The 13361-nt window shown below is 37.1% G+C and overlaps 1 protein-coding gene across 1 annotated transcript; it reads right to left on the reverse strand.

Moving 5' to 3' along the window:
- Positions 1–550: 550 nt before the first annotated feature.
- On the reverse strand, positions 551–7622 carry LOC139741034 (peptidoglycan-recognition protein SC2-like). Its single transcript, XM_071651624.1, has 7 exons — positions 7617–7622; positions 5829–5874; positions 5163–5326; positions 3738–3873; positions 2648–2738; positions 1211–1316; positions 551–607 (listed from the first exon to the last, which is right to left on the reverse strand). Exons 1-7 carry the CDS (start codon positions 7620–7622, stop codon positions 551–553), a joined length of 606 nt encoding a protein of 201 aa, XP_071507725.1.
- Positions 7623–13361: the final 5739 nt, after the last annotated feature.

Raw genomic sequence — 13361 nt, forward strand, 5'->3', positions numbered from 1 at the left:
TTTTGTGTGTGTGTGAAATTGGATACGGTGAAAAGCGAAAACTACATGTATAACGTCTGGCGATCTCTGACAGCTATTAATGTAATTTCTGAAGGGCTGAAAGGGTTCTGGTTTCACACTTAATGATCAAAGGCTCTTACTCTTTTAAGACAAAACTGTTAAACACCAACTGCTGTACAGTGCAGAACATGTTATTGGCTCTTTGACTTTATCCCACAATGCATCGCTTGGTTTGATTCCTTTCGGGCAGCCAATTTCAAAGCATAATTGTGAAGCCACTAGCTGGACAGCTTTGGTAAAAGGGCTCTGTCACCGCTGTTGCGGTGACATTGCGTCAACAATATTGGACCACGGCGAACTAACTTCAGCTTCCACTATTTATGACGGTGATTGGGTATTAGTATTGGACGACTTCAAATCAAACTTAGGAGATCATTCGGAAGAAAGATGAGTATTTCAGTATATCGTGTTCAACGTCATGGTTGATTATCATGACGCTCTAACTTCAGGTCATTGTTTCCATCGACGTTGACCAGGAAATGCTTCCGTCTTACAAGGAGCACTGCTCGGCTGTCTTAGGGTTGTCGACAGAGCCGCTGATGTATTGCTATTATAGACAGGGCAAGATGGGAGAAGGAGGAGGAAAAGTAAAGGCTCCTTAAGTCTACCATCGAATTTGATCCATTCATCCAGCATTAGCAAATTCGATTTGCAGACTCAGAAATGCATTTGTCTTTATAAAATTGTATAATTGCAATGACGTGATCACTCATGGCATAATACATATATACACAATACGTAATCATCATAAATCATAATACTGGTATATAATACAAACACTGATCAGTAAGCTACGTGGGGGATTGGCGTGCTAAGTTGAACATGACTATACAAAAGCAATAACATTTACAGAACACAGCATAACTTTTGGTACTCTCTCTGTATCTCCCTCTTCACTTCCTCTTTATGTGAAGATACTGCACTAATAAGAATAAATTCATCTTCTGAACAAATGCAGCCGAAAAACAACTTGGACAGCACAGTTCGCAAATCTCCCAGATTAGTAGTAATTAGCTGAAAACTGCTCAAAAGCATTTGGAGAACATGTCTATGATAATCCTATAGTGATACATGACTCTAATGTCATCTTGGCACTCCGGTGTAATTACTTTATCACCAACAAGGGAGGAGAAACAACTACAAAACTTACGTAATGATCATGGTCATCTAGAATGTAGTACAGAGAGTTCCCCGGGCAGGTAGTGGACACTGCTTGGCGATGTCCAAACAGTGTATAGCCTGGAGTCAGCATCTCCCTATTACAAGCACAGACGACGAATTTCGGTGAACACACTATATAGAGCAACTCTATTGCAAGGATTTACTATCCACATTCTATTCTTGCACATCATCTGAATACACTATTATTCAGTCTGAGAAGCTGTATTATAGTAATGAGTGCCTCTTTCAAAAAAAAAAAGGGCGCAATATAGGGGAATTTATTCTTAAGATATTTTGTATCAATAATGAAATAGTTATCAATATTGCAATTATTGTCAATGGTGTATTACCTACTTAAGCATTATATCATAGCATACGCCGTCGTTTAAAACAAAAGTCCTTTTAATAATCTGATAATGATAATAGTGGCTACTTGTATAGCGCACAGGTCCACCTTTCAGTGCTCACGGCGCTTCTAAAATGAAAAGATAGAAATATACATACATATAAAATTGTACATGTTCAAACATGACAACAAAGAAGAAAATGGCAAACAACAAACATATCTATTATACCTGATAAAGAATACAACATTATACCAAATAGCTTTTCAATTTCAATATTTTGATACGAGAATGCTAGTTTTATATTCATTTTTTTTTCTTTTCTTTTCGACAGGTATACAAGATGCATGTTTTGCCAATTTTCTTCTTCCCTCTTTTTCAAAGCTGTCGTATCTTTAAGATATACGCTTATTTGACGACAGTCTTCTGCATTCACACTCCCAATACATGTGCCATATAGTTCAGTCAGATCATTTGATTTTCTTTATCCCGAGTGGTTTCCAATCGACGTGTTCTCTTACCCTTTTCTTTAATCTCTACACGTATCTCAGTTTTATATTCGGATGTACACACTGTATATGTTCCATTGTCTTGTAAACAAAAAGAAATGACTGTATTTCATTTTTGTAATATATATTTGATGCAGAAAATTGCTAATAAATTCATTTGAATTTGAAACAAAAAAAATCAATTTCAGTTTCATTGCCAAGAGTTTATTCATTTCCATAAAAAAATATATACATGATACAAAGCGGTACATGTGTCAATTTGACTTTCATCCAGTTGTTATTGATTAGATTTGATGTGATATTGAACACAATATACAATATGTGCATGAATTGTATTATATTATAACAATATTGCAACATTCATTCATTCCCTTAATATTTGATGTTTACATAAAATTTCTATATGACAAATCTTGTTTGAATATTATATCATATACATATGTAACTGTATGTAATATAATGTCTTCATACACTTATAGTCATATGCTACATGCGTAGGAAATAAAAATATAGATATCCGCATTAAATGTGCAAAAATGCGCAAACAGCAACAACAGCAACAGAAGTTCTTACTTGCTCACTGCACAGTCCAGGAACTGGTAAAGAGTTTCCATCATTAAGCTACTGGGGGCGGTACTATCGAAATCACCAATCATGGATATACCTATAGAATAATGCACAGGATTGTATTTTGCAGAAAAGGAATGGAGTTCCATGTTATAGAAGTGGTAGCCATGACAATGCAGTGGAATAAATTTACACCAAGAGATACCACCGAAATGAGATGCCGAAAAAAGTACATTGCTCTATATCTTGAGATGGTAATACTGTAAAATCACTCAAAATCCCTTTGTCAAAAACATATTTATCTTTCATGCTCTGCTCAGATTCGCTCACATCTTTTGCCATATGATTCATCATCATTCTAACGCATCACTTTTCTTTCTTTTTTTATTTTGTCGTTCAAGCTTAAGAACTTGTAAGTTTTGCGAGGCTTTCTAGAAATGTTTCTGCTTATGTAATTCTTCTCGACTATTTTCTTAAATCTCCGTCAACTATCGACTTAACTTCAAACAACTTTACTTCAGACGTTACGAGTATTAACATTAATGTTTGCGAGGGGGTGATAATCCCGTTTAAGTCCATTGGAAGGGATTGCTTTGTGTCTTATATGTTTTTCCTATTTCAAAAAGAAATAGAAATGTCGCTATGGCGACTGGAATGCCTTAGTTATATTGTTCCCCCTCAAGGTCTATAGTATATCTTGACAATGTGAGACGACAGTTTCTCATGATTGGCCAAAAAAAAAAATAAAAAATAAAAAAAAATAAAATGAAATTACATGTTTGAAAGTTTGATGGCATAACCCCAAAAAGTGAAATTTAGTATTTTCACTTGACCTCTGACCCTTGATCCCATGGTCCAAAACTTTCCTTATAGTGAATCTTTATCTGGTACTTATAGTAATTTGACCTTGAGCACGTGCACCCAAAAGTAATTAGGCACAGCTTTGTCCACTCATACATACATTTTCATTCTTGATACCTCAAACGGTTCTTAAGTTATGCTGTTCACAAAATCGATTACGGACAGACGGACAGACAGCCAGAACAAATAATGCTGAGACAGAGGAGCATGCAGATGCCAGGTCACCAAGTCTTACCCAGGGCGTATCCGTTATAGGAAGAGGCGTGCGACCCTTTGTAGTACCAGCCACGCCCCTCGTAGACGTTCCCGTCTCCACCAATAAGAAAGTTGTATCCGATGTCCCACCAGCCATTGCTGTCCATATGATAGTTCTATAAATATGTTGTTCACGACAAATTCGAGTTGATTAGCTGGACTTTGTATAATCGTTAATAAATGAGGATACAACATGTCCACGATCGCAAGGACTGCGGCACGCTAGTGCGTGTATACGTTTGTACAAAACAATGTGCGACAAACGAAGAGATATTTCAAACATATTAGGCCTACATGATTTTACAAGAACTACAGATTATTGACGTATGGTTTTATGTGTCCTTTCGAGCAATCGATTATCAAACGTAAAAAAGATAGATAAAGCCAAGGGATAAAGACTTTAAACTAAGACTTTAAAGCTAGATTTGTTGTCCAAAAACCGCAACAACAACAACAACAACAAGATAACAACGATGGGTTCTCTAAGACTGAGACTTGAAAAAAGACATTTGTATTGGTACAAAATAATGAGCAGAGTATGCAGTATTGGCTCATCTTTTTTTGTTCAATCAGAAAGACTTGTTATCGTTTCATAGGCCCATAATAGGATTATGATGCTTACAGGGAGGCGTGCGTTATTGAAACAAACAAAAATAAAAACAACACTGAATTCAAAGAGTTTTAGTGCGGGTTACCTCATCAGTGGACAGAATCACAGTTTTAGGATTAATCAATTAATAATTAGAGCTCGTCAGAACACATAAAGGGAAAAGCAGCTTACAAATTACCAAAGTCAATGCAATGCTGTATTGTGCTGAGTAATCCTCCATTGCAGCTCAGTAATTTGATTAATTCCAAGTAAAATTGTCTTGTCCGATATAGGCACTGGGCAGAATTTGAACTCGGGAAATATGGCCTGAATATTGAGGTTATACAGTTTGTTATTCCAATGTTTCATTGATTCGAAAATGAAAAAAAAAAAAAGTTTTGTTATTGCAAGGGTTCGTTAATCCGCAAATGGAATAAGGTTCATAATTCCGACGATTCATTAAGTGTTATATACGAATCTTCTTTTCGGTTAAACGAACCTCTATCATGCTTGTCTATAATCAAAGAAAGAAGGAATTTCTATGTTCCGGAATAACTAACCTTCGTGATAGCAAAAGGCTTATTAATTTTCAGATATCGACTAACATTTGAAGAAACAAACATCATCGAATGCTACAAAACTTAAGCACAATGCCATCCTAAAAACCACAAACCTCCTGGCACACATGAAGAAATTTTAGAAATGGGGAATTTCTGTTTACGAAGCCCAGAATATGAATCTAAGACATACTCCCACAGAGGCATAAAAGGCATGACAAGGAATCGCCAGAGACATACATAACACATAGTATCGTACCTGGATGCCTTTAACCTGACTCTTGCAGGCACTCTCAGTGTAACAGGAAGCCCCATCGGTGTGGTGGACGATGGCGTATGGGGTGGGCAGGCTGAGCCAAGTGTAGGAGGTGGGTGAACGTGCCCCCCATTCGGAGCGGGTAACGATCCGCGGACACGAGACACCTGTTCAGTGCAATAGGGTAGTATAGTAATGTATCCCAATCTATAAGATAACTTGACCCTGAGGATGAAACATGCCTTTAGCTCGTTGTTTATGAGGCATAACTATACAGGATAAGCATTGTTTTCATGACGAGAGGTTAAGATAGCACACTTAGCTTATTCTACTAAGCTCATTTCAGTGATAGACAATTCCGCTTGTATGAAGCTTTACTCAGGACTTGCTTTGTCATGAAACCCCTAATTTGACTTCTAATTTACGCCCGCAGTGAGAGAAATTGCCAATTCTCACGTTTTCTCGGATTTTCCGGCTATTATAATATATATATGTAGGCTATATATATATGACCGAATGAGAAAATTAATTGCTGAAATAATCTGATCATAGCTGTTGCAAAGGTAATGATGATAATGACAACATTAGCTATCATTAAATCATGAAGGCAGGCAAATACTATACTTGTTGACAGTATGTAACTAAGTTTTGTTGAAATGGATGACTTACTTCCAATTTCTTGGAAGGCGGGATCTACATCTGCTGTTCGTACATCCTGTCAAAACAAGAATTAGGGTTTAAAAAGGAAATTTGAGAAAGTAGAACACGGGGGTATACTTTTAGATTTTCTTTTTAAATTCCTTTTCATGTACATTTTGTCAAAGAATCGTTGCCAAAAAAAAGAAGCAAACACAATATTTTACAATGGGTATAGCGCTTTACAAAATAGTGAACAGTGATCATTACTTTTCGTGGTCATCTTAAAAAGCCAGCAGTTATGACATATGATATCATCTCTACGGATACAGAACCATCTCGCAGTATTTACACATGCATGTATGAAGTTTATCAATTTCAATGAAAATAAAATCCCGTATACCTGTAAGCTGAGTAAATGCAGCAGTATTAGAAGAAATCATCAGCGAAGTTTGAAAGAAAATTGAACGATCGGTTAAAAATGATCAATGTTAAATTTTGTCGCATCCATCCCTGGATGAGAAGACCACTGTACAGTTCATGACATTACGGAATATCATGTACAACGGTGTAAAGGAAGTGGAACGAATTCCGTAAATTCTCACATTCCTATGAAAAGTTCACACTCCCTCAATTTGGCACTGATTGATATCTTATGTGTGATGTTCCTCGTTAGAAAAGTTCAAGTACATCGTTTCTCATTATACGTGATGTTAAAAATGTTGTAGTATTCTCATCCAGCGATGGCTGCACTAAACCTTTAAGACTTGAAAACTTTTGAATGATTGTTCTATTCCCCTTAAGATTTGCTGATGTGTCTCATTAATATTTGTGCATTCCTTCAATTCACAAAATATTTGGATATCCTTCTGCTTGAAATTACTGTTATATATTAACATAACAAATCTTGGAATAAATCTGGAGAAATGAAGGTAGTGGAAAAACAATCAAACTTTGACTATTTATGTCTTATCAACTGGTTGCTTTCAAATGATTTTAAGAATTAATAATAATCATCACGAGCTAAGCACGATTGAATCTGAAGTTATGGAACACGCGATTTTATTATTTCAAAATACAGGTACAGAGATTCGAAGAAGAATGCAGAAAATGGCGTACTCAATGTCATGCAACAACTTTATGACCTAAATTGATCGAATTTGCACAACTATAATCAGACTTTGAGACTAACCTGTTGTGAAATATTGTTTCCATGGCAACCCTGGACAGAGAGGATCAAGAGGCCCAAACTCAAACGCCAAAGCAGGGACATTTTCAAAGCGTTTTCTTTAGTAGAATGAAATCTCCAAGGCATATAATTCTACTCACGTATTTAGACTTCAGACCGATTAAAATTGCGGCACTGTTAACACTTGCTAATCTGACTCCAAGTTTCGTAACCTTGACGCGTGCTGCGAACCCTCCCACCTGGTTACATAGATTATTAACACGTATCTGAATAATCATAACTATATTTGCCCAACAGCAGTTGCACGTTGCAAACCTGAAAGTTGACCAAAGAGATTGATACTAATAGAGTACGCGCGCGCATATAAAAGCTGGACCAACTGAACGACTCGCCGTCATTAGCAAAGAGGTTCAAAACAAAGCCTCTCTACAACGCACCGTATCGTAGTGCTACAAATCACTCTGCCACAATATTGTACAATATTCATTTGCTCGTTAAAACTTACTTTTTCATCACACAGTAAAAGTGTAATTTTTGTGCCAAGTATTTTCATGGAGCCTTGTTATCTCCATACTTGTTTGTTTGTTTTTTCTTTAAACTGAATTTAAAGAAGAACAAAAAGTGGCACATACAGCCATGCGTATACGACAGTGAGAGAAATTGAATTTTTCTCCAGTGGGCTTGCATTTCTTTATCAGCTGTACTTTAGCTTGTTTAAGTACTATTGTTTAGTCTACGTGAGATTAGTTATTTTGAAATTTTCAAACATAGTTCCGTTATCATGTAATTCTTTAAACCATCCTCCAAAGTTTCCTTCCTGCATATGCAAACACATGCAGCCAGCAGCGCAACATTATAACATACAGCAACTGATGGCTGACAGTGTAATAGGCTACAATAGATACGAATGCAGTCAAACGCATGCGATAAATTAAACGACGCCTCTTATACGCCTCGATAGTGTGTATCTTATATGGCTTTTCTCCACAGACCTACTTCCTACGTTGAGTGCCTTGAATAATGTCCATACTCTATGTGCGCTTGTACGTGTATATTTATGTGCATTTGTGTGCACCATTTTATGTGACGTGTATTTCATACACGATGGTCAATACCCGTGAGTATTTCTGCAACTTTTTTGATAATTCAAATCCTACTTTATATAGGTTACATTTCAACTTGAAACTGGTGGATGATTGATTTCAACATTTATCAAATTGGTGTTATCATCTGTTGATTTAACAACATAAACATAATATTTTTCTTCACCAAAATATAGAAGGAAATACTTTAAATTACTTCTTATCTAAACCAACTTTTATCATCATTTGAAAAATATATTACAGACAGGAACATGCATACATGTCGAAGAGTATGTTTTATATTCATGTGAAATCATTAACTGTATGAAAAGGAAACCGTTTATGCTGGTTATAGAATTTTTTTTTGGGGGGGGGCGAGAACAACAAACTTTAACAAAAGAAAAATGTGACGACTAAAACATGATTGTGGTTTTTTTCATCAAAACACATTAAACATGTTACGAATGTATATCTTTGTAAGAAAATAACGCAGCATATAGACAAAAATAATCGCTTCTTTAAAATAATTAAAATGATTCTCCAAGCCCGTCCCAGCTTCAAAGGTGTGCCTCACGTACACCATTATGGGAGCTATTTCGGGGCACGGTTTCATGAAAGCTGTCAGTTTCTGACAATTTCAGTAAAGTCCCTGGTTTTGATTGGTTGAGAAGTTCTGATTGCTGACTGTTACTATGGTAATTGTCAGAGACTGACAATTTGTCACGGCTGACAACTTTCATGAATGGTGCCCCGGTCGGGTTCGTGCGAGTTGACCTCGTCTATGCACGCGCGCCACTGTTCAAATCTGTCTGATTTTATTTGTACGCACTTAATGGTGAGTACTCTAGTAGTATACAATCTCTTTGAAGTTTAATCAATGATGAATCATCTTTCGTAATAAGGAGCGACAAAGGTGAAGCTGTTTACCAACTTCTTACTGACGGCACATCTTTGCAACAAGCTTGATAATAACAACAACCAAATCTACGATAAACAGTGATAAAAACAATTTCTTAAGCTCATACAGGTAATAGCGGTGATGATATGACAGAATCATTTAAACATACAATTATCATACACTGTACTCTGTAGATTGTCCAATGTACATGTAGAGGTATCTTGTGATCTAATAGCAAACTTGGTAATTGGAAAGCTAGGGAGGTTCTCATGGCAAAACAAATTAATGAATGCACAGGTAAATGACTTGATAGTTTCAGTTGAAATGTAATTATGATCACATAACTTGTTTTCATCATGCCATAATTATGATTGTTTTTAACGTAAAGAGAAGTTTACTCTTCCACCTCTGAATGCATTTCTGTTTTATACTCTGCTCAAACATGTTCCGAGATGTGTTCTCAAACGAGTTCCTCTTTCAAACATTGTGAAACTTCCCCTTAAAATTAGGAAAAATTTGTGTTTTATGATATGAAAATAAAGGGATCTGTAGGTCTAACAGTGATTATTTCATTCGTCACGTAAACAATCTTAGATAAGACAATTCCTAAATCAATACGACCAATTATGAACACAAACTTGACAACGATGAGTGTCTGCTTTATTCAAAAATGTGTATTGCTCCTGCCGGTATAAGACAGACGTGTTTTGTTTTGTTTTGTTTTGTTTTGTTTTTATTATTGCATTACGTTGAAGGGGAAGGGGATCCGGGGCCGTTGTACCTATTAAGGTTTGGGAGGTTTATATATTTTGGAAACCCCAAGCCCTTTTCAATGCAGAAAACAAAGCAGAAAAACAAGAATACTATAGCGGAAAGCGGATACCGCAAATTCTTCTCAAATACGGATGCTACAGACCTACGTGTATTAACGGCTGTTATTACAGCAATGTTCACGGTATAGTGTAATACTGCGATTTGGACAATAAGAAAACTACACATTATTTTGCGTCCTCAGAAGAGACGGGGGAAGCATTAGGAAAGGAAAAAACCATATACCAACCATGCCAACAATAATTCAAGAATGATCCACTCGCCAGTTGCAATAAAGTGAGCACAACAATGTCAGCTCCCCCCCCCCCCGAATTGTCTCCGAGTAGGAAGACGTTCACTGGATAGCTAAATTTGAGAGCACAAACAGCTAGGCTCAAGTTCGATTTGCATGCCAACAACCAAGCCTTACAGCATAACATTCATGAACAAGATAGAAAGGAATTTCAGTGAACTCGCGTGATGTAATTATTCACTAAATACTGTCTTAATTTGAATTTAAAGGGGCATTCCGGACGATTTTCATAATTTCACATTATGTAGTACATAAATCGACAGCTCCATGTATAGATTCGGGGAATATATTGTGGTCCCTGAGCAGAGAAACCAATAAATTGAAAATCTTCAACAAATTACACTGAACAGTGATGACATCAGAGCCTCATACATTTCAGAAATTTAGAATTGTAATTCCATTACAATACCACTGCTCAACAAGTTCACCTGTGAAAAATCTATGCATGCCTTCTTCTTTTGTTCTGCTTCCTTGAGCCCTAACTCACACATTCTTATGGTGAGGCTGCGATGTCATCATCCTTGTTCATTGCAATTTGATATAAATTTTAAAAACATTCTCATTCCTCATCCCAATCACTATGAATTCTGAAACTCTGTATTCAGTTTATCTAATTTGTAGTTGTTCAAGTGTAAAAATCTGAAAATCATCCGGAGGTCCCCTTTAAAGGATGATAATAATAAGCGACCTGCGAGTTCTGCGGGGAGATCGTTCCAGTATTTCTGCCGTGAATATGCCTATACATAATTGTTTCGTTTTTCGCAAAATATGTGCGGGCATGTCAGAGACTCCAACCCAAAGCACCTTCTGATCTGGAGATTCTCCCGCCTGAAACCCCTAGCAAACGGGAGATTCCAAGTTGATGTGTGCGAAGTGCGAAATTCCCAGGGTTCTAGATGCTCTCTGGTGCTTTCTAAGGCTTATTTTTTCAACATACGATAAAAATAAGTGAGAAATCCTTTCCAACGGGAGACAAAGAGCCATGGCGGGCGAAATTGAATCTCAAGCGGGAGAACGGGAGATTTTGCAAAAATGGATTTTCGGCGGGAGATTTCCCGTCGAAAACGGGAAAGTTGGAGTCTCTGGCATGTCGTCGGGGGTGCTAAGCGTCACGTTGGCGGTTAGGATAGTTGAGGACAGTGAGGTAGAAAACATCAGGAAGATCACTGGAGGAAAATTTTACGTAACTGATATAAACTACCTTTATGCATGCTATGTCAAAACATCAACAATTAGTTACACATAATGTGGTAGTCGGCTACTAATTATCATTGTTCCCAAATGATGTGAAACTTTGACACTCATATACCTGTATACCTTCCTTTTTTATGTCTAATTTTCATAAAACATATAGGCCTACCCAGTGGCGTATCTAGGGAAAACGGCGCCCGGGGCAAGCGCGAAAATTGCGCCCCTAATTTTTTGAAAAAGTGTTCAACCCCAACCCCATCCCGGTAGGGACTTTAAACAAAGTCCACATGATATGCTTTTTCAAGCACTTAAAAGGGTTCTTTTGAGGGTGATTTAAATGTAATGAATTTTGATAAATTTTGGCGAGCGAGCGCAGCGAGCGAGCCGAAAATTTTGTTATTTCAGCTTAGAAAACAATGAATTCTTGTCATTTTTTGCTAATCAAATCTTACAATTCCTATCAAGATATAGTGACGGCCTTATAGATAACGATTTATACCAACAAACTGCATTCATGAGGAATTTAAAAAGTACTCTAAATTAGTACGCGCGAGTTAGCCGAAATTTGTATATTTCCACGTCATCATCACGTTTTGTTCTTTGAGGGTGATCTAAATGTAATGAATTTTGATAAATTTTGGCGAGCGAGTGCAGCGAGCGAGCCGAAAATGTTTGTATTTCTGCTTACAAAACATGAAATTCTTGTCAGTTTTTGCTTATTAAATCTTACAATTCTAATCAAGATATAGTGACGACCTTATAGATAACGATTTATACCAACAAACTGTGGACTTATAAAACTAGTACTCTAAATTAGTACGAGCGAGTGAGCCGAAATTTGTATATTTCCGCGTCATCATTACGTTTTGTTCTTATCTTTTTTGATTGGTTTTTTTTTTGCGCCCCCCCCCCCATGTTCGAAACCGTTGGCGTCCTCTCTTGATCCAATCGGCGATCGCTTCAGAACGAATGAAATTGCAGCCGCTGCTCCGTGTAACATTTTTCCTGCTTAATATAAAATGACATGTGTGAACACAATGGACATTGTCATTTTGTGCGCGTCATCGTCACGTTTTGTTCTCATCTTCTTCTCTTTTTTTGATAAATTTTGGCGAGCGAGCGCAGCGAGCGAGCCGAAATTTTTTGTATTTCTGCTTACAAAACATTGAATTCTTGCCATTTTTTGCTTATTTAATCTTACAATCCTAATCAAGATTTAGTGACGGCCTTATATAGATAACGATTTATACCAACAAACTGTGGACTTGAAAAAAATACTCTAAATTGTACGAGCGAGTGAGCCGAAATTTGCATATTTCCGCGTCATCATTACGTTTTGTTGTTATCTTGCTTGATTTTTTTTTGCGCCCCCCCCCGTATGTTCGAAACCGTTGGCGCCTTCTTTTGATACACTATTGAGGATCGCTTCAGAAGGAAAGAAATTGCAGCCGCTGCTCCGTGAAACATTTTGCCTGCTAAATATAAAATGACATGTGTGAACACAATAGACATTGTCATTTTGTCCGCGTCATCATCACGTTTTGTTCTTACCTTCTTTATTTATATAAATTTTGGCGAGCGAACGCAGCGAGCGAGCCGAAAATTTTTGTATTTCAGCTGACAGAACATGGAATTCTTGTGTGAACACAATAAACATTGTCATTTTGTCCGCGTCATCATCATATTTTGTTTTTATCTTGTTTGATTTGTTTTTCTGCCCCCCCCCCCACCCCACCATTCTCCCTCCCCCCCTTCCGGGCGATTTTTTTTTCTTCTTCTTCTTTTCTTTCTCCTTCTTCTTCTTCGTTTTTTTTTTCTTCTTCTTCGTTTTTTTTTTCGTTTTTTTTCGTTTTTTTTTCTTCGTTTTTTGCGCCCCCAAGGAGTGGCGCCCGGGGCACGTGCCCCCCTTGCCCCCCCTAGATACGCCACTGGGCCTACCCCCGGTCTATACCATTCTGTTCGTCTAATTTTGCAGTGTACCATGCTGTATAAAATGCTGTATGTATCATATTTGAACATAGTGTGAAACTCAACTTCAAATGGGTATTGTTGTGATGGAAAAAAATGACCTCAAATTCACTAC

Source organism: Diadema antillarum, unplaced genomic scaffold, assembly GCF_040938485.1.
Source record: "Diadema antillarum isolate AM-2024a unplaced genomic scaffold, OU_Dant_1.0 seq00000898_RagTag, whole genome shotgun sequence".
Taxonomy (NCBI): Eukaryota; Metazoa; Echinodermata; class Echinoidea; order Diadematoida; family Diadematidae; genus Diadema; species Diadema antillarum.